Raw genomic sequence first — 25507 nt, forward strand, 5'->3', positions numbered from 1 at the left:
ACAACCCTCCTTTTCAAGATGGGAAGGACACTGACGCTATGGTTTACACCACAACCTGTAGGCAAGGAATGAATCTCTTGACCCGTCACAACCACAGTGGGTGATGCTCCCTTTGGCACATCAGCGGTGAAGCCGTTTTTTTCAGCTTCGCTGCGTTTACCGCGACAAAACAAGGCTCGTACAATTAAGGAAAATGACGATTAAAGTGAAGTTTTAATCCCCGCAGCAGGACGGTTCAGAGACTGCACGACTACAGTAACGACACAAGTCGCTGTTAAAAATCTGTTTACAAGGATTTATTTGTCTATACGGTCAAATGATGCTCACGGATTAAAATTATTATAAAATTACAAAATTATACTTGGAAAAATCAATGGCTGCTTAGTATGAATGTATCCACTTTAAGCAGCTTTATTTTTTATATCAAGTATATCAAGCAAATCTTGATATACGGCGCAGACTGACACTGGTATTGCAGCCGCCACCTCCACTCATCTTCTGGCCACGTAGTTCTGAAGGGATCTGTCGAACACGTCCAGGAAGAAATCGGTGTCCTCTCTCGTGATGCACATGGGAGGCTTGATCCGGAACGTCTTGGGGAGCAGGGAAACAAAGAGGCACCGGTCAGAGATGTCCGGGCGTATCAACTGGCAGCGGCTCCTCAGTGGTTCTCGGTTTGATTTGTAATGTACGTTTTGAGACCCGCCGCGCAATTTATAAAAAAAAATACAAATAAAAAGGCCGGGAAGCCTGCGTGACTTCACTATCGGCTCGGGCGTTGCGCAGTGTTGGGTCAGGACCTTGCCATTTGTTCAATTAGTGACGAAGGGAGACACTGTAGATTTGAACCAGCAGGTGGCGCTGAACGGCCGTCATGCCGATTCGATCACATTTGAAAAGAAGCGTTCATATTGTGACAAGGATTGATGTGTCATATTATAATTTAGAGTACTTCTTGACATAAGTTTTTATTTTCCTGCTTTGGAGATGCAATGGCATTTAAAAAACACTTAAGGGGGGGGGGGGAAATGGCGCTGATAATATGTGGAACCCTTGATTAGTAAGCGGTGCAAGTCCCTGGTGAAAATGAATTGAAGTCGAAGAAACAAGTATTGAATTAGTTGCTGAGAATTAATTTCATTTCATCACAGTGCACCTGTGTATGGATAGAGAGGAGCGTGTTCTCTCACCTGTCCGTACAACCCTCCTTTGCCGATGAGAACCCCCATGTCCTTCGTGTCCTCGAAGATTTCACTCATGTCCGCGGGGGGCAGCGGTTCTTTGCTGGCCTGTAAGGGGCGGAGGACTCAAAGTCAGGTCAAAGATCGCGAGAGAGCGAGAGAAAGAGAAGGCCTTTCGACAGCTATCATATTAACAATCTATTAATACATATTATCTTTAGATACAAACACCCAAAAATGATTGACAAACATGGCATTCTGTGCTGGACAGGAGAGTAACTTGCTGCTACGGGCTAATGGTTAACTGGCCTCCTGGACCCTGCCCCACAGAGCGGTGGGTGGGGTATGTGTGTGTGCGCGCAAACAGGGAACATCAACTTTTGGCCCATCTTGAAAGATACCTTTTCTTTCACCATTTCCACACCGATCTGCAGGCCTTTGCCACGGACGTCACCGACGATTTCGTACTTGTCTCTGAGTTTGGCCAGCCCGGTCAGCAGATGGGTGCCCACGTCGTGGCTGATCTGCTGCGTGCCGTCCTCTTCGATCGTCTGTTTGGGGGTAAATCGATAAAGGCCAGATCCAATCTCGCAACCATTCCATTAAACGTCTCCTGGCGTGGTCGTGCATTGAAATAGAAATGAAATCATATTTGGCCAAATTAAAATAATCTTGTATCAATTCCCATTTAAAATACACTAGATGTGAAAGGACATATAAAAAGAAAAATATAACGTTTGCTCAATTTGAAAACACGTCGTCCAGTTAATTCGTTTAGTGGCCTAAAGGTGTAAAAGTAAGGTGACGTGACTGTTGTAGACCCTCAGAAGGCCTTTTTTTTTTGACAAACTGTCAAAAATCAGTGTCTTTTCAAGAAATGCGTGCATAAACCAAATACATATTTTTTTACAAAATAAAAAACAGTAAATGCATGTATTTCTATTTTTTTTTCTAGCCCCTTTTAAAAACCTTATCGTCAATTAACCTTTTATTTCTACGAATGACATGATGGAAAGTGACAAAACGTACGTCCAGCACAGATGAACCGATGGCACAGGCCATCGGGTTCCCTCCGAATGTATTGAAATGAAATCCCTTGGTGAAGGAGGCGGCAATCTCTATAGTAAAAGTGTAAATATATATGACAGAGTTTTAGTATGAAACAAACTTTCCCCACCCCCCAAAAAAACAAATGTACTAGTCACTTAGAAAACGGTGACGGTGGCGGCGTGTTGTGGTTCAGTCTCACCTGGGGTTGTGACGACCGCTCCCATAGGAAACCCATTGGCGATGCCCTTCGCCATGGTCACCATGTCGGGTATTACGTCATGACCTTGGAAACCCCAGAAGTGGCTTCCCGTTCGCCCGAATCCAGTCTGGACCTGTCCCACAGCAAGCGGATTCAACAGCCACTTCCAATTCTCACCTTCATACATTATTTGATGCCAACATCAGAGAAGAATCTTTATGCAAAGAACAAGTAAACTCGAGGAGATGTTATTGGAAACCAGTCACAAAAAAGTGTCGTCTTCTACCAAAGTATGCGTGATTCTTCGAAAGACGGCTTAAAATATTTTCTATACAAAATGACTATTAAAAATGTTTCTTACCTCATCTGCAATGCAGAGCCCACCTCTCTCCCTCACCAGTTTGTAAGCCTCTTTCAGGTAGTTTTTGGGGTATTGTACAGCTCCTCCCACCCCCTGTGTGAGGCAGTTACATTACAGGCCATTACGTTAAGAGACAGCGTCTTTATTAGATACAGGAATTCTCGAGAACCTCCATTTCGGGTTGTGTGTGTGTGAAGTAATGATTTTGCTTCGAATCAAACATTTAAATGTACATCCAAAGCTCAAACGTTTGTTGTGCAAAACAATGTTTAATTACCAAAAATTAATAGAAGGTGGCATTGAAAAAATGTATCTACCTCCTTACATTCCGTAAAAGAGATCAAATGTCAATTTAAAAGCATGGTGTTAACAGACCGGAGAACAAAATAGCATTCGTTATTTGTCATCCACATCTTGTACTATCAGGCCATAATTAACAGAAAATGTAAATATATAAATGTAAATATAAGAGAGAACATGGGACACATTGTACCTGAATCGGTTCCGCAAAGAAACCCGCGATTTGACTTGAAACACTGGTCGCAAACGTCTCTTTCAGCTGCCCAATATACTGATCGTTCGCCATGCATTGACCTACGAGGGGGGGGAAGCAAAACATGAATAGATGGAAGCCGCGAGCAGCTGAGCTGAATAGGTCCATTTACTTTAAGGACCGAGCTTTTATCTCTTACAGAGATGCTTTGTCTTATCACAATGGGAGAAAGGAGTCTTTTGGGGAGGGGCACTCGCACATGCCTCAAAGGAGAGGACTTGACGGTGACCCTCGGTGCAAAGAAACATTCAAAGCTGCAGGCATGGAGGCCTACTTCCTGCTCTGCTGACTTTGTACGTCAGCAGTCAGCACATCGTATATATACGGTGTAATAATCAGTTAACGACCACGGTACGAGCAATGAATCAAAAGCAGAGCACGCCATGCCATGAGTCCTCATCAACAACGGTGGAAGTTAACCATCACACACCGATCAATAGTTTCTCAGAACAACTAAGACATCAAACGCCAGGGCCCCGGTGTCAACAAACCAGCCCATAACAAACACATGCATTCAATCCAAACCTTGCGGGTAAGCCTCCTTGTTTTCCTCTTGACATGTCTTGACTGTGTGTTGACTACAAAACATAAATAAATCATGGCGATCGGGCGTGCAGACTGAGTGGGACAAAGGAAGTCCCATTTTGTTCACTGATCCTTTGAGTTAAAGTGAGGGAGGTTGACGATATTGCGCCACCGCGCGTCCACGGTGATGGCGAGAATAGCAGGCGTGCCGGTATCTTGACTGAAGTGATCACCCTCGTGCATGAATCGTGCATCAATAAAAGCCTCATTTTCATGCACGATCCATGATGATGAAGATAGAGGAAAATAGAAATCCATGGCAAAAACAGCATATTGTCAATATTTTAGAGTATATAATATATCATATTTTAGCTTAATTACCCAGGATGAATGAGACTGTCATCCAGGATGCATCCCCTTTTTTTTAATTTTTGGCACATTATTTGTTTTCATAACTTCAGTGTTATTTCAGTGTTTTGGTTTCTTTTCAATTATAAGGTCCACAAAATTCATTTCATATCAATTCCCTGTATTAAATCTAATGTCATTTTCATTCCACATCTTGAATATCGCCTTTTCGACAGCACGGATGGCAGGTTATCTCCACAATTTGAACCATTGAGTATTTTTTCTTATTTTATCTTCACACTATAAGAAATCAAGGGAAAATTCAATTTTTTTTGAAAATACAGTTTGCAAACCATTGTGCAGAGAGCGCAGCTCCGTCATTTTCCTTCTTATCTGACTAATAGCACTTTGTCCAGGCCGCTATAGAGGAACAACTTCCCTCGTTCTAATATTTTCTGAAAAAGTGGAAAGGTTGGAAATAAGTAAAAAAAAAAAAAAAAGAAGGAAATAAGTCAATCATCTACAGTCAAGGACTTTGACTTCGACTTAAACACTATTCTTAGCGTTGACAGCGTTTTCAGACTGAAGTGCCCCCGACCCTTCATTAATTATTACTTTTGGAATTATGGAGAGATGAGAAAATAGAAGAAGAGTCGTCCACATGAACACAGCAGGTGTTTCCGGTGGGACTTTTCGGGTCTTGTGTGATTTGGGAGAGGGTTGAAACGAGCCCCAACCGGCCAGTCAAAGGAAAACTCCGGTCATGTTTGAACCCGAGTTCCTGATCTTTAGGAGTTGACCCGAGCGGTTGGCACCGGAATTGTTGGAATCGATCCAGTATTGAGGGAGTCGCTCCAGCTGACGCGCACGGAACGGGGGCAATCCAGATCATCGCTCTGAAATACTCTAAAAATATGTATATATGGTTAAAGAAAAGGTGAGCTATTTTTTCAACCCAGGCCTTATTATAATGTATTATAACCTACCGTGTGTGTGTGTGTGTGTGTGTGTGTGTGTGTGTGTGTGTGTGTGTGTGTGTGTGTGTGTGTGTGTGTGTGTGTGTGTGTGTGTGTGGTAGGTAGAAGAGAGATAAAAAGAGATAAAGAGAGGGAAATTGAGGTCAAAGACACAGCGTACCTTGGGCACAGCCGCAGTCTCTGGCGGCCTGCACGGGAGAGTCCCTGCAGCGGCTTCCTCCCCACGGACCTCGGAACACGTCGGGACACATGGTCTACGCGTCCCACACAAACAACAGTCAGTGGAATCCCCCCTCCCCCATCCCGTAGGCAACCACAGAACTGCCGCAGGGTAAAAACACTTGGCGGCGACCGGGCGCCTCTATTCACCACGACAATCTTATTTACCCGAACAGAGATCGTTATTCGTTTAGCGCGTGCTCAGTTCCGTGTTTGTACGTACGTTGGTGCAGCCGAAGCCGTTGGTGATGGGATATTTGTACGCCGTGTTGGAGGTCAGCCCCATGGTCTGCGGGCTGCCACCATGGTAGGACCCCCTGGAAGCCACGGGCAGCAGGTATGAAGCGTCTTCGCCACGTTTACTATTGGTGTTTAAATATCTCCGCATTGTGACGAAGAACATAAATACCTGAGAGTAATGATGTCAGAGTTTCCGGTGTGCAGCCGGGCCATGAGGATGGCCAGGTCATTGGACTCGGAGCCGCTGTTGGTCAGGTAGACCACCTGAAGGAGGCGGGGGCCGGGGGAGCCAGACTGAGTCACGCTCTGCCGCTCATCTTTCCTTCATGATCCCCGGTTGTCAATCCGTCCCCCTTTTTCTTACCTTGAGAGGATCCGGGAAGCGGGAGGCCAGTTTCTCGCAGTACTCGTGCAGGGTGGGGTAGACGTAGATGTTGGTCGTGTGCCAGAGCCTCCTCAGTTGTTCCTCTGCGGCCGCCGTCACCTTTCTTCAGCGCGGGCGGGGCACAGACACAAAGAAGGGGCGGCGGGCGAACGTTAGGACGCACGATCGATCGCTTCCCCCCCCCCTTTTATCACCACGCCAAGGGGACAACATCTCCGAAGGAGGGGGACTCACGGATGGCAGTGGCCGACGCTGACGGTGGCCACGCCGGCGAACATGTCGAGGTAGCGCCTGCCGTCCACGTCCCACAGCCACTGCATGTGGCCCTGGTGGATGAAGACCGGCTTCTTATAGTAGGTGACCTTCATGGTCATGGGGTGGCAGAACTGCTTGCGGATCTCCATCATCCGCTGCTTCGAAATGTCCTGGAGAGACACCAAAGTGTTGTATTATTAATAATAATAATAATAAGAAGAAGAAGAAGAAGAAGAAGAAGAAGTGGTAATATCTACGAGAAGGAGAGGCAGAACAAGTACTGCTGGTGAAAGACGGAGGCCTTTCTCTTACTTTGTATTCGACTGGTTTGAAGTCGCAGGGAGGCATTTCTGGGCGATCTGTGGATCCATATCTGAAGGCTGATTGTTGACATGATGCCCCTGTGAGAAGGTTGCAGAGGGTTTCAGAAGAATAGCAATAATGATAATAATAATAATAATACATATAATACTACTACTTATAAATAATAATAATAATAATAAATATAGCTGCAGGCAGCAATACACCAGGTCCAGTTTAGTCGTGTTAGATATGCATTACAGTTCTCCGGATTCTGTGCAACGTAAGATTTTTCAGTTTTTACGAGCACTAAGAGACGGACGCTGGATTTATATGCCGTTGGTTCATGATGTCACAAAGTGACTGTGTTCTCAACGTAACGCCACTGTCCATCAATTCTCAGTGAGTTTGCAAAGTTGTGTCAATATTTCCAGATACAAATATAGATCGGTTGCGAATCAAACTTGGACGACGACACGTGTGAGACGTTCCGGTTCCATGGAGACCTCAACCATGTCTATAAGTTCTATGATCGTCATGGTGGATACTTTTAGGCTGAAAAATGTCAAGGAGATTCAAACAAAAAAAAAGACGCGCAATGGATGCAGACACACGGGTACACAGGGGTCATTTTAGTTGTGTTAGTTGTGAATTACATTTTGAAGATTTTTCCTTAAGCGAGCATTAAACGAGAGATTATACCATACGGATTCAGACTCTCATCTCCCTTGTCCTACAGGACAATACTGTATTTCTTCGTCCATAATCGTCGTTTTTATCTTGTGTAATGTGACATAATCTGTGATTTTTGGGACAACAGGTCAGTTATTTGTAACTAATAGCAGCCCTGATTATGTTTATAATTTGTAAAATAGAGTGCATTTGGAAAATCGGGAGAAGAAATGACAAGACATGTCAGATAATTGTCTTATTAAACAGTTGTCCAAAACATCTGGACAAAATAATCAAACAAAACATCACAGTATCTATATAGATCACACGACAATAAGTGTATATTATTGAAATCATAGGTAATATTAAAAAAGGAAATGGACAACTTTTATGAAGTTTTCAAAGTCAACAGTGTTTATAATCATTGTGTTATATGTGGTTGTAAAAAAAAACCATCTTAAAGTTAAATAAAGAACTTATTCACCTTCTTTTTCCGTTTGTAGCATTGTCTCTAACTTGGTCATGTCAGTCACCGTATTGTTTAGTAGTTAACACGGAAGATAAATCTGTGATAAATCCTTGTTGGACGGCTGAATATTGAACTGAATTTTCCAATGATTATATATTATTATTTATTATAAATGATAGAAATATATATTCATTGGAAAATTCAGTTTAATAGATTACTTGTCTACATTGTAATGCAGACAGCATTCATGGAACTTTAACATTAATATGTCATTAGAATTATTATGAAAGAAATCGTCAATACCTAACACTTTCTGTCTCTTCATTTAAATATGCTACGTTTAGCTGTAGGAAACTGTTTATACACGACGTCTCCTTAAAAACAACCGTTTATTTTTTTATTTCAAACCAAACCTTGTCATTGTTACAACTTACCTTGTTGTATGTAAGTACAAAGACAGTCTCAGTGACGGCTGGTGACGTCGGATCCCGCGCGCGTCAATTATGACTTATTTACGGAGGCAGTCGAGCGTCTTTCCTTGGATCAAATTCTCAATAAGTTGCGTTTCCATAAAACACGAAAAAGGTTGTGGTATTTCCGTATTTACAACATCACAGCTTCTATTTTTCCCATGCCTCCCTGGATCGTGAACGCATCAGTCGAGCGGACTCCACTCAACGCGGGTCACGAGTTTCTGTGGATTCATGGGGTTTTTTTTGTGTTTTTTTATGAGTCCGGCAAAGTGGATGAAGAAAAGAAGAAGAAGAAGAAGAAGAATGTAATATTTTGTTTCCAGTGTATTGCGGACAAATACTGACTAAATTAATCAGATTTATTTTTGTCACCTCTCCATTTTTTTCTTTACATTTACATTTTTTTTTTTTTGTGCAGACTGTCAAGTATTTGGGAGTTTATTGCGAAGACACTGACGTCATCACCGATTATCGGTCCACACAAATTGCTGGATATGAATATTCCTGAATATCTTAAATATGTATTGCCGCATCGCCTTAAACTGTTAATCCCAACATGCAAACTATCATCCAACGCTTCAATCAATTGCATGAAATGACGATCGAGTGTGGGATGAGAATGTGTTTGTTCTTCAGTAATGGGGACCAAAGAGATAAGATATATCAATGGAGCTGATCCACAGAAATCGACCAGATAGGGGAGGCGCACACACACACACACACACACACACACACACACACACACACACACGCACACACACACACACACACACACAGAGTTTGTAATCTCTTACCACTACAGAGCGATGGAGCCAACACCGCACACCGGACACGGTGCCAATGTCCATTCTGCACGACAATGGCGTGTTGGTGACGCACGGGCTGTCCGGCCACTCTGGGTCAGATCCGATCGACTTTTCGCTCATTTCTGCTCCGTTTCGATTCGGGTGGAACTTAAACCCCGAGACGCTTGCGACGTACCGGTTCTGACGAGACGCGCGCCGTGTCGGGGGGCTGCCCTCCCTCCCTCCCTCCCTCCCTCCCTCCCTCCCTCCCTCCCTCCCGGAGAGTTGGCGCCCGAAAAATTCCCCAGATCGTCCCTCGAAGGGTTTCAACTCAATCGCAGTTGACCGTCGCGTTTCTAAGGCGCTAAGCTTGTCCGAAAAACTCGATTACAGCAAAACTACAGCGTTATTACTGTTACATTTCCATCCAGCCCCTTGCTTTAGACCGCGGTAGAAATAGCTGCAAACTCTACTGTTTGTAGTTCTGTATTGTAAAGATTCCAAATGAGGAATTTATCGGACGCCAGCAATTATTGATTAGTATAATCAATCATATTCAAACACACATGTATTCATATTCAGCACTCGATCGTAGTTTCATGAATGACTGAAGTGTTGCATAATAATTTGCACGGTGGTATAGATTGGATTACTTTGAGGCGATACGGCAATATATTTAAGATGTTCAGGAATTTCATATTCCGCAATTTATGTGGACTAATCCTCGGTAATAATGACGTCATTGTCTTTACAATAAACTCCCAAATACTTGACAGCCTGCGCAATTATAATTTTTTTTTAATAAACATAAAAATACAAAAATAAATCAGATTGACTTTCTTGTCATTGTTTGTCCACAATAAACTGGAAAAGGAAATATTGCACTGGAGTCGATGGACCAATGAAAGAAAAATAGTAACTCTGACGAGCTAAAATGTTTTTTTGATTTTTTTTAATGTGCTCTTTAATATGATTTTATTGAAAATTGACAAAAACCTAAAAAAAGAAAAACTTGGTAGCGGTGTGATCCAAGTTTGTCATTGGGCAGGCGCGGCGCCGTGGAGCCGCAAAACCCGAACAAAGCGAAATCTCTCAGACGGCGGCGTCCGACCCCAGAGGGACAGGAACGAGCGGAGAGAACTCGATCCACGCACACACCCGAAACACACACCGATCGCCCCACGAGAACCGCGAGGCGGCCGCGGGGCCGGAGCTCCTCCTCCCGTCGGCCAGACTCACCGCTCTGCCGGCGGAGTTGGGCCACGCCGACCCGACTCAGCGTCTCTCCGGTCGTGCAGAGCTGCGGGACGGTCAGACGGGACGCGATCTTGTGCATGGTGTTCTTTAGGACGTTCCCGCACAGACACACACACACACACACACACACACACACACACTGCTCTTCCTCGGAAGAGGCCAGTTGGGTGGAGGGCCTGCAGCCAATGGGGATCACTCCTTTAAGTCAATCATAAACCCGATTCTACCAAAAAAAACAACAACAACAACAACAACAAAATAATAATAACATGAAACCTTCCTCTCTTCTACATCCAAAATCATTTGACAAAGTCGTCTACCAAATAAAAAACATATATAGTATATGTAATACCAATCGCAGGCCTCGGGGATTGTTTTGTTATTGTGATCAATGGGTCCAATTGCTTTGGGTTATGAGCCATGCCAGCCTCACTCCCTGGAGGAGGATCCTCTCCAAGTTCCTGTTTTACAACATACGCAAAGAAGAAGAAGAAAAGAAAAAAAATAATTTTAGAGGAAGGGAAGTCCATGTTTCCAGACATTATTTTCCCCCTAAAGGGATGCCAGTGGCACCGCTCCTAAATCTTCAGACTGTTCTGATGTGGGTGTTCGAAATAAAAGCCCCTGAAGTAACCATTGTAGAATGAATATTATTGTTATGTACAGAGTGGACGAAAGCCCTTTGAGGCCCGGAGTGCTGCCCCCATGTGGCGTACTGTGCTTGTTGGCGCCTCAAGCTGTAGGAGTCCTGGTGTCCTGGGGCGTTTACGCCTGAGGTGAATATGCCGATGATTGTTGTTTACAGCCGTGTTTTAAAGGCTAGTCACACAAACAGGACGACGTTCATGTTTTACGGTTTCTTCGCACAGCCTCATATTTAACAATGCAGTGCAATTCAATTTAGGTCGATGCAGTAATTGGATGTTTTATATCGGGGGTCTCAAACTACAGGCCCAATTGACAAAAACCTAAAAAGACCCAAAGCCTGAAACCAAAAGCTGGATAAGAAGAAGAGAGCCTTCGGGGACGAGGACCGGGGAATTACTGAGGAGTGTGCAGAAGGAGCTGAAAGTGAGACCGAGGGAGAGCGAGGGGGCGTACGGGCAAAAGCCGGAGAGTGAGGTCCAGCAGAACAACGTGCGGGACAGTGCGGTCAGGAATGAGAAGGATCACGGGCCTTCAAGGTGAAGCCTGGACAGAGCAACGGGTTCGGCCCCCACAGCCGCCTCCCTCTCGCTCCTCCACGGTGAACAAGACCCCGGCTTACGCCGTGCCTCCCCTCACCCGCCGACCCCCACCGTGGACTTTAATACAACCCCGTCAACACCTCCCGCCACGTGAAGAAACAAAGAGCTCCTCTCTGCCACCCGCCCGTCTGTTTCCTGTAGTCAGGTGACGAGGCAGCCGGATGGACTGCACCAGGACAAGGCTGCGGGTCCGGATGGTATCAGCCCCGGGGTCTGCGTGGACCAGCTATGTGGAGATTCCGCAGCGCCTCTTTAACCTCAGCCTCAGCCAGGGGAAGGTTCCGGTGTGGCGGAGGACATCCCGCCCTTGTTTCGGTTCCTAGGACTTACCTCCCTACCGTACCTACCTACTTTTAAATGCAGACACTCTGGTGAGAAAGGCGAGGCGGCGTCTTTACCACCTCAGGCAGCGGAAGAAATTCAGGGTCTCGGAGGGGATCCTCAAGTCCTTCTGCTCTGGAGCGGTGGAGAGCATCCTGACAGGCAACACCACTGCCTGGTTTGGGAGCTGTGCTGCTCAGGACAGGCGGGCCCTGCAGAGGGTGGTGCGTTCAGCCCAACGTACCGCTGGAACTACCCTCGCCTCCCTGCAGGACTTATACACCAGGAGGTGCAAGGAGCAGAGCCCGGCAGGATCATGAAGGATCCTCACCACCCCGACAACGGACTGTTCCAGCTGCTGCGGTTGGGCAAGCGCCTCCATGGTCACACAGCGAGGACAGAGAGAGGACAGAGTTTCTTCCCGCAAACCATAAGGACTGTCAACCTTGAACTCACCAGGGGTCCTAACAAAAAGCACTGATACACTGACACTGCCTTACTCGACTGCATGTAGCATACTGTACTGCATACTGTATCACTGTTCTGGGTTACTGCATTCTGCGCTGTATTGCTGTTATGTTCAGTGTTACTGTATTGCTGTGTCGTACTGTTGTAAACTGTACTGTGTATCTCCATACTCACTTTATTTACATACACTTTACTGCATATATCTGTATATACAAATAGCCTATCCCATATACATAACTCTATTCCCTTCTAATTTGTACCTCCACTTTGTATTATCTTTTTGAGTCTTATTTTATTTTATTTATATAATTCTATTCACTAACTGCATTACGTTTTAGGAATCAGTTAGTTTCAGTTAGTTGCTAGGTAGGAATTAGGTTTAGCTATTATGTTCGGTTTAGTAACTATTGTGCATAATCTCCGGGTGCGTTGCAGAGACATTTCACTGCATACATGTATGAACGTGTGTATATGTATGTGACGAACAAACCTCTCGAATCTTGAATAAGAAGCCTAAGAAGTCCTCTCCATCTGCCCTCAATGACTGCAGACCTACTTACTTACTACATAGGGATATTTGCCGCCTGTACATCCTTCAGTTAAATCGCCGAGATGACCCTTCAAGTGCTTCTACGCCACTTTCCCATGTGCGTGCGTGCGTGCGTGCGTGCGTGCGTTCACTTGTGATTCCCCTGGTAATAAAGAGTGGGGTCGTCAAAACAGCGGGTTCTTCACCTCCCTTTCCCACCTCCTCCTCGTCCGACGTCGCCTCCGAGTCTGGGACCTCCTGCTCCGGTTCGTTGATTTGCCTTAACACGCACATCGTGATCAAGTCCCGGAGAGACCGATATTGGCCCCGTCTCACACCTCAGGGTGAGCACCTCTCTGGACCCGCCGCAGTTTTGCCTACCGCCCCGAGGTGGGAGTTGGAGACGCCAGCCGTCATCTACCTGCTCCGGCCGGCCCGCTCTCACCCGGACGAAGCGGGCAGAGCACCGTGAGGGTCATGTTTTTTTTTTGATTTCTCCAGTGCTTTCAACACGATCCAGCCTGCACTGCTGCGAGAGACCCTGCATTCCTCAGGCTTCCGATGCAACTCAGGAGTCCTGTCATCTGCGGACATTTTGGGATGACTCTGCAGCCGCGGGGTGTGTCGCTGGTGGACGGGAGACCGAGTACGGGGAAATGCCGGAGCGCTTTGTGGCATGGTGCAGAAACAACCACCGCCTCTTCAATGCGAAACCAAGACGAAGGAGATGCTTGTGGATTTCGGGAGGACCGGGACTAAGCACTATTTCCATCCTGGGAGAAGAGGTTGGAGGTGGCGCAGGGTTACAGGTACCTGGGCGTTCACCGGGACAACAGACCGGACTGGGAATGAGACACCGAAGCTGTCTACAGGAAGGGACGGAGCAGACTCTACATCTTGAGGAAGCTCAGGTCCTTCAGTGTGTGCAGGAGGATGTTGCATATCCTCTACCAGTCCCTTGTGCCTCATGCAGTTTTCTTTGCGGTCGTCATGTTGGGGCAGCAGCGTTAGGGCCAGCGACTCCCAAGAAACTGAACAAAGTGATATGGAAGGCTGGCTCTGTGCTGGGGGCCGCTCTGGAGCCTCTAGAGCTGGTTGGGGAGAGAAGGATGTTGCATAAGCTGCTCAGCATAATGGACATTGGGCATTTTTACCTTACCTTTAACTTCCACTTTTAAGCTTTATCTTTCACTAAATTAAATTGTATTTTATTCTATTTATTTTTATACAGTTCAGTACTTCTTTTAAATGTATATGTATAAACACATATTTATATGTGTATATGTGTATATATGTATATATGTGTATCTACTGTATGTATGTATATACTGTATGTGTGTGTGTGTGTATATACTGTGTATATATATATATATAGAGAGAGAGAGAGAGAGAGAAAAGCCAACGTGTGTTTTTGTACATTATGTGTGTTTTGTCATGTAAGTCATTGCTGCTGCAACACTGACATTTCCCTTTGGGGATTAATAAAGTATCTTTATCTTATCTTATTTAGGACGTTTACACACACACACACACACACACACACACACACACACACACACACACGAGGCCAGGTGGGTGGAAGGCCTGCAGCCAATGGGGATCACTCCCTTAAGTCAATCATAAACCTGATTCTACCAAAAAAAAAAACCAAAAAAACATGAAACCTTCCTCTTTTCTACATCCAAAACCATTTGACAAAGTAATTTACCTGAAATACCTTACATGGAATACCATTAACAGGCCTCTGTTATTGTTTTGTTATTGTGATCAAGTTCAAGACGAGGTGCTCGCGCAGGCGGCCGCAAGATTATTTGTCACATTAATATACATGCGCTCATACATACGTGTTGATGCAGTGAAATGTGATGACCCCCAGGGGTTTACCCAGGGGTGCAATGAGTCATATTAAAGGTTATGAGCCACGCCCGCTTGACCCCCATTTAATCACTTGGTGCACTGAGGGACTGGAGGAGGATCCTCTCCAAGTTTCTGTTTTACAACATACAAAGACCACGCAAAGAAAAAAAAAAGCAATTTTAGAGGAAGGCAAGTCCATGTTTCCAGACATTATTTTCGCCTTAAATGGATGCCAGTGGCACCGCTCCTAGATCTTCATAATGTTCTGATATGGACTTTCAAAATAAATTCCCTGAACAAATATTATAGAATGAATATTATTGTTATGTACAGAGTGGACTAAAGCCCTTTGAGGCTCGGAGTGCTGCCCCCATGTGGCGTACTGTGCTTGTTAGCGCCTCAAGCTGTAGGAGTGCTGGTGTCCTGGGGCGGAGGACTGCCCACCTGAGGTGAATATGCTGATGAAACGTTTGTTCACAGCCGTGTTTTAAAGGCTAGTCACACAAACAGGAAGATGTTCATGTTTTATTTTATTTCTTAGCACAGCCTCATAATTAACAGGTCAATGCAGGATTGAATGTTTCATACCAGGGGTCTCAAACTACAGGCCCAAGGGCCACATCCGGCCCGCGAGACAATTTAATGTGGTCCCTACACGGTGATAAGATATTGATAAATCTGGCCCACAAACAATTTTTTTCAAATCACGATGCGTAATTAATCCAAACAAATGTACTTTATTTCAAAATATAAAACAGAATTAAATAGATCATAAGATAGATCTTAAATATATATATATAATATATATATAAATAAATAAATAAAATCTTTTAAAATCCTGGCCCCCAGGTCATTTGAGTTTGAGACCACTGTTTTATATATTGTACATGAAAAACCCTCCTCGGGTCTGGGAAACAATTCAGTTTTCTCCTTTTTATCTTTATTTTCTGATCTAGTAATCAGCCTTAAGACTTTATTATTTGTCTTACAGGTACATAAAGATACAAAAGTTCAAGATGATGCATTTACATTTTAGCTTTATGCAGCCTGATTCTACAGGAATAATTTCCCACTTACCCGTATTTCACCAGTGCACAGAAATTATGTTATCAGTGGAATCATCTTGAGGGAATAATAATCCAACCCATACAACAGATAACAATCAGTTGTCATAACATAAATACCACCATCACAATCACTAAAAGTGATTTCAATCATTAATAATCATTAATTCTTTAAACAATTGAAATGAAACTGTTTTTTGGAATATAAAAAATATAGTTTCATTTGTTTCTTCACAGTGAATTTCATGGAGTGATTTGAAATTAAATGTTTTTCCACAGGAGAAGATCCTCACGTGACGGTCAATAGAGTGACTCTGTATCAGAAGTTGTGCTTCCTCCAGTTGCTGAGCAATAATATCTCGTGAAAGTCTTTATTCTCATTTTAGCGAGGTCCTGCAGTGTGTGTCAGGCCTGCTGGCCGGGCCGCAAAGTGCCTAATATGTGGGCAGCACGTTGGCGGTGTCAACGTAGCCGTTAGCGGCCAGGACCATCTCCCCTTGCAGCGGCGTGGTCGTGGGGAGGCAGACGCTCGGCTTCCCCGTCACCTGGGCGGGGGACGTTGTGTAGCAGCTCTCCGTCAGCCCACTCCTCTCCCAGTTTTCACACTGGCATTGTCCCAGCTCCTCCGCCCTCACGTCCACCGCCCTCTGGAGCAGCAGCATGTTGCCATCGCTCACTTCCCTCACCTTGCTGTAGTCCTCCCCGTGCGGCACGTGGCCGTGACCCTCCGTGTGGCCGTGGCCCGACGAAAGAGGCTGGAGCACCAAAACGTTCTCCTGGCTGACTTTATGGACCTCGACGTACTCCGTGAACTGGCTGCGGGGGAACCGCACGGCGCCGGCGCGCCCCGTGCCGGGGATGTCGCAGTCGCTGTGGGAGACTTGGCGGCGCAGCTGGGTCTGCAGAGGCGGGCGGCGCGGCTGCTTCCCGCCGCGGTGGAACTCCCGGCACCCCGGTTTCGGATCTGTGTTCTCTTCAGCGCCGTAGCCGCTCGGGTCCGGGTCGGAGGCGACGGCCGATGGACGGAATGAGCCGTCGGAGAGGCAGAGCTGCCTGGTGGCGCCGAGCGGGCCGCGCCGCTCCGGGGGCGACGGGAACAGCGACGGCCACGTCTTCACCCTGCCGTGGGGCGCGTCGGGGCCGACGGCCTCTCCGCGAACATGGCTGCCGCCCTCCTCCTCCCAGACCGTCTGGTGCCGCCGGCGCTCCTTCTCTCCCCGGCGCCCCGCTTCTTTGTCCGCGCCCTCTTCCTTGACCTCCCCTTCGCCGCACTTCTCCACGAACAGGGTGCGGCTGTCGCAGCTGCCGCGGCCGGAGTCGTTGTCGGACGGGGAGCTCTTGCATTTTGGGATCCCCTCCTTGTTTCCCTCCAGGATCAGCTCCTGCTCGTCCTGGCCGTTGATCTCCAAGTACTCCACCATGAAGTCCTCATAGTCGGTAAACGACGTTGGGGGGAATCCCGTCACCACCAGGGCGTTGAAAACCTCCTCGGGTCTGCCGTTCTAAAGACACAGGGGTTTTGAAGTTTGGACGGTTGCCAAAAAAAAAAAAAAAGGTTTTGTGATTGCTACTCTATTATCCATTGTTATTGGCAAAAGTCAGCTTTTTATATGATCGAATAAAAGCGTGCGTGTCACTGATTTACCTTCAGTAGCTCATTATCAAATCCCTTAATCTTTGGGCCAGGAACCGGTGGCAAGAGGCAATGCTTCACACTTGGAAAGTGAAGAGACAAAATTACAAAATGCAAAAAGGGGGTTGAGAAAGCAACGAATGTTCCACAACTCAAAATAAAAAAAAAAATAAAAATCTGAAAAACATTGACCAATTTATTTGAGGGACTTCTCAATATTCGTTTACCTTTGACTTTTGACGTTTAAGAGCCACGTGAGGATGAGGAAGACGAGCGCAGCGAAGACGGCGATGAGGATCCACAGCGACCTCTCCTGGGGCGTGTCTGGAATACATCACATCTGCGATTCAGCGCATTCACATTCCCACCTCGTCGTTGCCCTTTTAAAATCATGTCAATTTCGCGCACACATCCATGTCAACGGCGAGGTGTATTTTGAGGCGGTTGCAGTGTTGGCATCTGCGACCTCTTACGGTCAGGGACCTTGACGTAGGTCGTGGAACTCCACTCGCTCCAGAAGCCGTGGTCGGGCTTGCAGCGCAGCTGAACGAGGTACGTCCCGCCCGAGCGCAGGCCGAAGACGTTGAACGTCTTCTGCTGACCGGCCCGGTGCTCCTAGAGGTCGTACGGGCACACAGACAACGAACGGCTGAAATAAGCCTCTGGTTCAGCGGTCGATAATATTTCCGCAGGCGGGCGACATTTACGCAGCGCGAGCTCTCCGGGAACGAACCTTGTTTCACACGGTGATCAATATCCACAATTCCATCGGGGATGCCCGGACGGTATTGGAGCAGGAGATTACACCCATGTGCACATCAAAGCACCCCCCCCCCGTTCAATTTATAAATAGAAAATAGACTTCTATATCGAGCCACTTGTTTTTCTTTTTTTACTTCGGCCAAAGTGGATATTCACCGCTGCCGTACCGCAACCGGCCGCAATAACTTCGGAGACGTGACGTAAAGGAAAGGCATTTTGTTCAACTTATAAAAAAAAAAAGAACTTCTATTTCAGAAAACCCCCCCCCCCTTTTTTCCCCCCACCCTTAGGGGCCATGGTTCATTTTTTGGATGTGCTCATACGAATCGTCTCCCCCCGCTTCTCCATCTCTGAGCCTGGCAGAAGGAACTTCCTTATATGCGCTATTACGCAAATTAGAAGTTGCGGTCACGCACCTGTCAATTCAGAGCTAACTATTTCCACTTATGCATGCACAGCCACGTGCACAGGTGTGCTCAGTGCTCTCCCTCGGTCTCTTAGTTACCGCTGCCATTCGTTTTTTTCTATGTGTGCACCATCCTGTCGCCCAATCAAATCGTCCTATGCTAGACGACAATTTTTTTAATAGGCTAAGATGGTACACAAACGTCTTGAACGTACAGAGTTCAGTGAAAATAGTAATGAAAGTAAAATAAATGAACAAAAGTAGAAAATCGGATTTCACCCCCTTTGACAATGCCATTGTTTTTTAGGTTTTTTGTTTTTTTTTACCAGCGACATCTTTACCTCCGACTTTATAAGACAAAAAAATTAAATAAATCTCTACATATCTCACCAGCCCCCACCGCTTCATTGTACCCCACCAAATTCCCTGAGTAAGAACTAACCCGGGAACGTGTGCCGTCTACTTCCGGCTTACCTTTACCGAAATGCTCCATGCGGCACAGCCGAAGGTTGTGTGTGATTGTGTTCAGTGATTTGTCCTGTTTGTTGTTTAATTGTATAACCCCGGGATCGATTCATTGTCCCATGACGTAACACCCTTATCCCGGCCCACAATGACATCCTCCACAAATGAGAAGAGGACCCAAGGCTGTTCGCGATGGAATGTCCTAGCGTCCTGTTTGAACTCACCCGAACAGACGGCAAGAATAACGGGTTTTTTTTAATGACGCACCTCCCACTCCTCCTCCCCCTCCAGCTTCACCCGCAGTTCGTAGATGAGGGTGATCCAGCCGGAGCGGGTGTCGGCCTTGTGGGGCGGCTCCCACGACACCTTGAGGAAGGTGCCGCCTTTGTCCTCCGTCACCGTCGCCGTCACGTTCTCGGGAGTGTGGGGCTGGACTGGAGAGAGCGGAGGGGGAGTGAGCGAGTCGGGTTCATTCGAGCGCCCCCCCCCCCCACCAAGCCACAACTCACAGGGAAATCAACGGCATCTCTTGTATATATGCGAATGATTAACCCACTCCCCCAGTTTGTATTTTTTTTGTGTGTGTGTGTGTGCGCTGAGTAAAGCGTTTTGGAGAAAAATAGTTTTAAAAATTCTTTAGATAAGGAGTGATCTGATTAGATTTTACAGTTTTGACCGAGAGGGAGATGTTTGGTCGCCCTGTGAAAACGAGGCGGGGGGGGGACTAAGCTGAGACAACCTTGAAAATGCATCCGGGCTATAGTTTGTAGGATGTGACATTTGAATGCGATAAAAAGCGCCACATATCAGGAGACGCACGTACGTTGTGTAAACAGTCTCTACTTGTCTGCGTGCGGACGGCGTCAATTAGCGTGTTATCACGGCACGAGGCCGCGTGGGAGACATTTTAATCTTCAAGCCACGTAAGCCGTGTGCTGAGACAACGCTGCGGAGCTCTGTCGTCATCTTACAACGTTTTTTTCCACAAACTTTTATGATAATAATGTTACAGCTGAATACACTGAACACATTCAGAGCTTGAATATCCTCCTTTTTCAATGATGTGCGGAGGTTAAGTTGAAGCCACTGAAAGGGTGAACAAAACATACAAAAAAAAATGTATCGCGACCTTTTCCTTATTTAAATATTCTTGGAAAGTGTGTATTAGTGGTGTATCACACACGCAGGAGGAAGACAGTAAGAGTACACAACAAACCCTTTTTCTTTCACTTTTACCATGTTTACTTGTTTTCAACTACAACTCCCACACGTTCATACCCTCTGGCCTAGTGGATCCAAACACCATATACGTAAATGTGTAGGGTGTGCGCAATGTGCACTCAATGAAAATGTCTTTGTGGTGTGGGGATGGTGTGGTTTGAGCAGCCACACCTGACCTGGGTCTAGGTAATTGGGGACCCAGGATCAGGGTGGCTGCTTACCTGTTGCTCGTTGGTTGGTCTAACTAGCAGCAGGTAAAACCCCATCCCCACCCACACTAAGGAGAGGAGCCCTGTCATGACACGTGTCTATCGGCTCCTGGCCTAATTCCAACTAGCTCACTCTCTACAATAAACTGGTGTCTACGACCCCGTCTTTTGTGTCTCTGTGCCCGAGGTCCCTGAAAAGGCCACTGGGGCGGCGCGTGGTGGGCGAAACGGCCACAGTCTTCTTTTACATGTTCTTCACAGAAAATGAGCCAAGGAGGTTGAAAAAACAACAAAAATCATTCACTTTTAGTAAACATTGAAAACGGGTCCCACAGACCCAAACACCACACAAGGTGTCAAATAAATACGACTCTACATTGAAAGCTATATTTAGTACAATAAAGGAAGCGAATATTTGGAATCACCTTGCACATTTTCAGTGGTCTCAACAATTCTCTAATTGAGCAGATGAATATTAGGCTACAACTAGTTTTAAACATATCCAGTACAAAAGACTTGCACAACATAATAAATACTTCCAGCACTATTATTCCTAATGTTTTACGAGGTTCAAAATGAAATGTTATTGAGTTCTATTAAATGACATTTGCAGCACATTGTTGTCATGTATTTAACTGTAAACTCCTCTGCAAAACTTTACCATTTAAAGGACAAATGAGCAGGTTTAACTTCTGGCTCCTAACGCAAGATGAACAAAAACATCCTCTCTCCTCAACAAAGACAAATGGAATGTGTTTGCAGATACTTCAGTGGCTTTTACTCAATGTCCCTGGGAACAAATATTGTAAAACACATTGTGACAGTGATAGCACACTGTGCCCGCCTAGATTATGTTTGATCTGCTCTTGTTCCTCTTACCGGGAGCAGTAAACATGGTATGGTCTCCTAGTATCAGTATCCACCCCACCCACCCCCACCTCCACCCCAGTACCTTTGGAGACACACAGGGACACGCGAAACAGGAGGGGACACAACATTCCCTTGATATAAAACACTGTGTGTACTGATATACAAAAATAAGATGCACAAAAACAAGCAGTAGAAGGTCAGCAGCTGAGGACAAGGACGTCCTGCTTTTCAGATATATAGATGAATGGATGCGGATCGATTGGTACTACATTCCTCTCCGGAAGGAATCTAAGCGTTATTGTTAACCTCATTACACAGGATGTCCTTCTGGATGGCAAGAGGGTCGTGTTTTTTTTACTCACTATTATACACACCCAATGAAATCTGTTGTTACATACCACTGTCAACCGAAAGCTTCCACTCAGATACCGTAATCAAACAAAATTTCCTTTGTTGTCAAGTTTAAATGCCTGAGCGATTGAAATAAAAGTGGGGTTGTTGCATGAAGGAGAAAGACCTTTTTTCATAGCTCAATCAAGTCCACATGTCTATTGAGTGTATTTCTGGCGGCCTCTTGAGAGGCTGCATAGAATAAACATAAACTAGACTTTTGAAAATGGTCATTTCATATATATATATATATATATATATATATATATTTTTTTTTTATCAAATATTAAATAAAACAAGCCATTACTACCATTGGCTAGGAACATATCTGGTATAAATAGTGCCAAAAAACAGTGCATGGCTAAATGCCACATTTTGCTTTCATGTTTTAGCGCGAGGCCAAAATCAAAGAGCCCCAAAATATGTGGAGAAGATACGGAAAATAAGGAATGATAAAGAGACAAAACGCTCGCTCACCAATGTAGACAACGTCCACGTCCACAGGGTCGGAGAAGTTGCTGCCCAGCGCGTTGGTGGCCACAACGGTGATGTTGTAGTTGACCCAGATTGACGTGTCGTTTTTGTTAAAGAAACAGGAGTTCTCCCCGGCCGTGTGGTAGTCTGGACACTCGTACACCACCTCAGAGCTGTGAGAGATAGAGGTCAGCAGTAGAATACGTTTTTGTCAGTCGCAATTTCAACTTTGGTGTCCTGTATGTAGTATGTATGTAGGTCTGGCCCGAGTTCCTTCCTTTTTCCAGAACGTCAGGTTTGTTTTTATTTGATCTTACATCTCAGCTCCTATAATCCTATAACAAACCAAAAAAAAAATATATATATACATTTCAAATGAGTGTCACCCACCGTGAATCATTTCATCTCTTAAATGCGTGTCTGTGTGGGACGAAGACGGACCCAACACGACGGGGGCAGGCCGCCATGTGTCACGGAGGGCAGGAACTACGCCGGTTGAGCGTGCGCGGTATTCAGTGCAGCCGACTTTAATGATAAGCTCCTCCGTCTCGTGCTGAGCGCGTGCTAATCAGAGGTCATCAGCTTATCAGCCGGAATGAAAACGTGCTGACACAAAGCTGCGAGAGGCGGTCGCCCCTCTGCAAATTGATGATTCTATCTTTGAACCAAAAAAAGAAAGGAATCTGCCCTCCCTCAGAATAATTGAGTATGTATATTGTTTTATATTTTTGTCTGAGCGTTGCAAAAAAGACATCCAGAACAAACAGGTCATAATAACGAAACACAGCTTTTTAAAAGAGACAACTGTATCCTGGAAATACAAGCTCATATGGTATTTGTTGATAATATAGTGATTGCTGAATGATAACAAGGGATACTGGCACATTTTGATTCACTAGGCTAAAAAGGTACCAGATGTGACGAGATGACCTAAATCCAGTTTGGAAGCACAGCAGCAATCTAACCAGTCACACAAGGCGTACAGGACAACACAGACACTACTGCGCAGTAAACACAATAATTTCAGGAAGATCCTTCCCCCTCCTCCTTAAAATCTGTATTTTATTTGAGACTTGCGACGGTTGCACAGGAGGTAGAGCGGGTCGTCCAGTAATCAGAGGGTTCCTGGTTCGATCCCCCGTGCTCTCGATGAGCTGGTGTGCACCTTGCATGGTTGCTGCTGCCATCGATGTGTTTGTGTGAATGGGTTAATGTGAGGCGTGTATTGTAAAAGTGCTTTGAGTGGTCGCAAGACTGGAAAAGCGCTGTATAAAATGCAGTCCATTTACCGTTTACCATTTGTAAGGTATGTTCCCTTGAGTAGCGGCACTCGACCATGGGGCTGGTGGTACCAGCTTTACGCAGGATTGAGCTAAGCCTACTTTCATAGGAAGTGTCTATTAAATGACAACACAAGCGATAGTAAATATTGCTACGATGCCCCAAAGTACATAACTAAAACATTCCCAAATGTATGAGGCTACCTAAATATTTATGCCGGCTCCTCGCCAGGAATAGCAGGATCAGCAACAAAATCGCAGACTTTTTGGATTGTATCAATGAACTCATTGACAATAATGAACCTTGTGCTGGCCAACATGTTCTGTGCGACAAATTTCGATTTTATAAATATATGTTAAGATGTACACAATTATATATGAGGGCGCATAATGAAAAGCACTGACGTGCTTATTGTTCAGTATTGTACACAACTAAAACAAATCTGTTGGAATAATTTCTGAAATGCAATTATTATTGTTATAGTGTAATTTGTGAAATATCAACTGTTCAGGAGTAGTTCCCCTTTAGAAATTTGAAGACTGCTTGTTGAATGAACCAAAGGAGACATAATATCACGTCTTTACAGAGAGTATGCACCTCACAAAGTATTGTGTGAAGAACAAATGGTGCAACCAGATTTAGTTAGTTAACTAGTAGTGACACAAAGTTAACTTTCACATTCCACCTTAAATAAGTTAAGAGTGGCTGATGTAACCAGGTCTTAACAGCAGTAGCTCTTACCTTACTCAAACGTATATGTATGATTACATGAATCCTAAGGACTGAAATTGTCATAACGCTTTACTGGAAACACTTGATTTTTATTTTGGTAAGAGGTTCCACTGTGGTGTTTAAACAGATAGATCAAGCAGGATAAGCCGAAAAATGGCTTATCCTGCTATGATATTAGAGTGACATCTTATCCTTCAAAGCCAACCTTAACAGGATTCAGCTGCTCAACATTCCTGCCAAAGCCTGGCCAAAACCTCTCTTTGACCAAGGAATAAAAACTAACGACAGAAAACAGAATGTGTAACCGCATCATCGGACGCGCTGGCGAATGCGAGGCGCTCACTTTTCTTTTCGGTAGTAGAGGGCGTAGGCGGTCGACAGCCCACCATCATGGCCTGGCTTCCACCAGCAGGTGAATGTCTCCTTCTCAGGGGATCGACAGCTGGTTAATTTAGGTTTTCCTGGAGATGTGTAGCCTTAGAGAAATTAAAAGGAAGGACAATGCAGAATACAAATTACTATTGCATTGTTATGGAAGGTTTGGCAGGTAAATCTATAATATCTTAAATTGTTCAATTGTAAAATCATTTTAATGCACCGCAATAAAAGCTATAACGGCTACAATTACGGATGGATCAATAGTGATACTGGTATAGGCAATACATCTGATACCAGGTGCAATAGGGCATTGGTATCGCATAAGATCCTCATTACTAAAAATATGATACCAAAAGAAGCCACATCATACATTTCATATGATGTATGGTATGTTCGACTTTTAATGCAGAAGAAATTATTTAATGACAAGCATTACATTCTAATAACCCCAAGCTAGAAGGCTAACTAGTAGTCAATGCAGTTCAGTAAAAGTACGTATAATCAGACGATACCTCAGGTTTGATACCAGCACTGAAAGGTGGTAACTGTGAGGAACAGGTTGGTCACTTGACACTGGCGGGCGCTTCACGGCGGGCACCCTGCTGTACACAGGCCGGGCATCGAACCGGGAACCCTCCGCTCACCAGGGCCGCATGACCACCACCGTTAGAAACCATGGTCTTCAAGGGGTATGCCGCCCATTTTCGGCATTAAGCATTTGTGGCCTTTCGGCATATGTGGCCCATAGAACCAGTTCGGACGTTCTCTTGGGCACACCCGCTACGGAGCCTCTTTGAGATCAATCGGGAGTGCGTTCACACAGTGGGCTCACTCCGTTCAATGCCACTCCACGGGTGGAGTCTTTGGGCTGCATTACTTACGAGTTGCCTTGGCGGGCTCCACCAGCAGCAGCGCGGCGACCAGCAGCAGGGACTCTGCAGCGCTCTTCAT

At 45.4% G+C, this 25507-nt stretch overlaps 2 protein-coding genes across 2 annotated transcripts; both read right to left on the reverse strand.

The window, feature by feature from the left end:
* Positions 1 to 255: 255 nt before the first annotated feature.
* On the reverse strand, positions 256 to 10339 carry agxt2 (alanine--glyoxylate aminotransferase 2). Its single transcript, XM_080017343.1, has 14 exons — positions 10232 to 10339; positions 6606 to 6694; positions 6273 to 6463; positions 6018 to 6141; positions 5823 to 5917; positions 5637 to 5730; positions 5355 to 5448; positions 3285 to 3385; positions 2792 to 2884; positions 2431 to 2563; positions 2211 to 2299; positions 1583 to 1732; positions 1191 to 1289; positions 256 to 593 (listed from the first exon to the last, which is right to left on the reverse strand). The coding sequence occupies exons 1-14, from the start codon at positions 10326 to 10328 to the stop codon at positions 492 to 494; spliced, it is 1551 nt and encodes a 516-aa protein (XP_079873469.1). The 5' UTR covers positions 10329 to 10339; the 3' UTR covers positions 256 to 491.
* A 5830-nt stretch (positions 10340 to 16169) lies between these two features.
* On the reverse strand, positions 16170 to 25507 carry prlra (prolactin receptor a; the record flags this gene model as incomplete). The annotated part of the gene is made up of 8 exons (XM_080017627.1): positions 16170 to 17237; positions 17381 to 17450; positions 17596 to 17692; positions 17842 to 17983; positions 19269 to 19435; positions 22169 to 22338; positions 24522 to 24654; positions 25438 to 25507. 8 exons carry the CDS (start codon positions 25505 to 25507, stop codon positions 16170 to 16172), a joined length of 1917 nt encoding a protein of 638 aa, XP_079873753.1.

The sequence above is a fragment of the Zeus faber genome, assembly GCF_960531495.2.
Source record: "Zeus faber genome assembly, chromosome: 17".
In the NCBI taxonomy this organism is placed as follows: Eukaryota; Metazoa; Chordata; class Actinopteri; order Zeiformes; family Zeidae; genus Zeus; species Zeus faber.

Coding starts and splice junctions, on each gene's coding strand:
- agxt2 (XM_080017343.1), bottom strand. CDS start 10,328: ATGCACAAGATCGCGTCCCGTCTGACCGTCCCGCAGCTCTGCACGACC. Junction 2,300..2,430: donor AGCGGTCGTCACAACCCCAG/GTGAGACTGAAC, acceptor CTTTTACTATAG/AGATTGCCGCCTCCTTCACC. Junction 1,733..2,210: donor TCGGTTCATCTGTGCTGGAC/GTACGTTTTGTC, acceptor ACCCCCAAACAG/ACGATCGAAGAGGACGGCAC.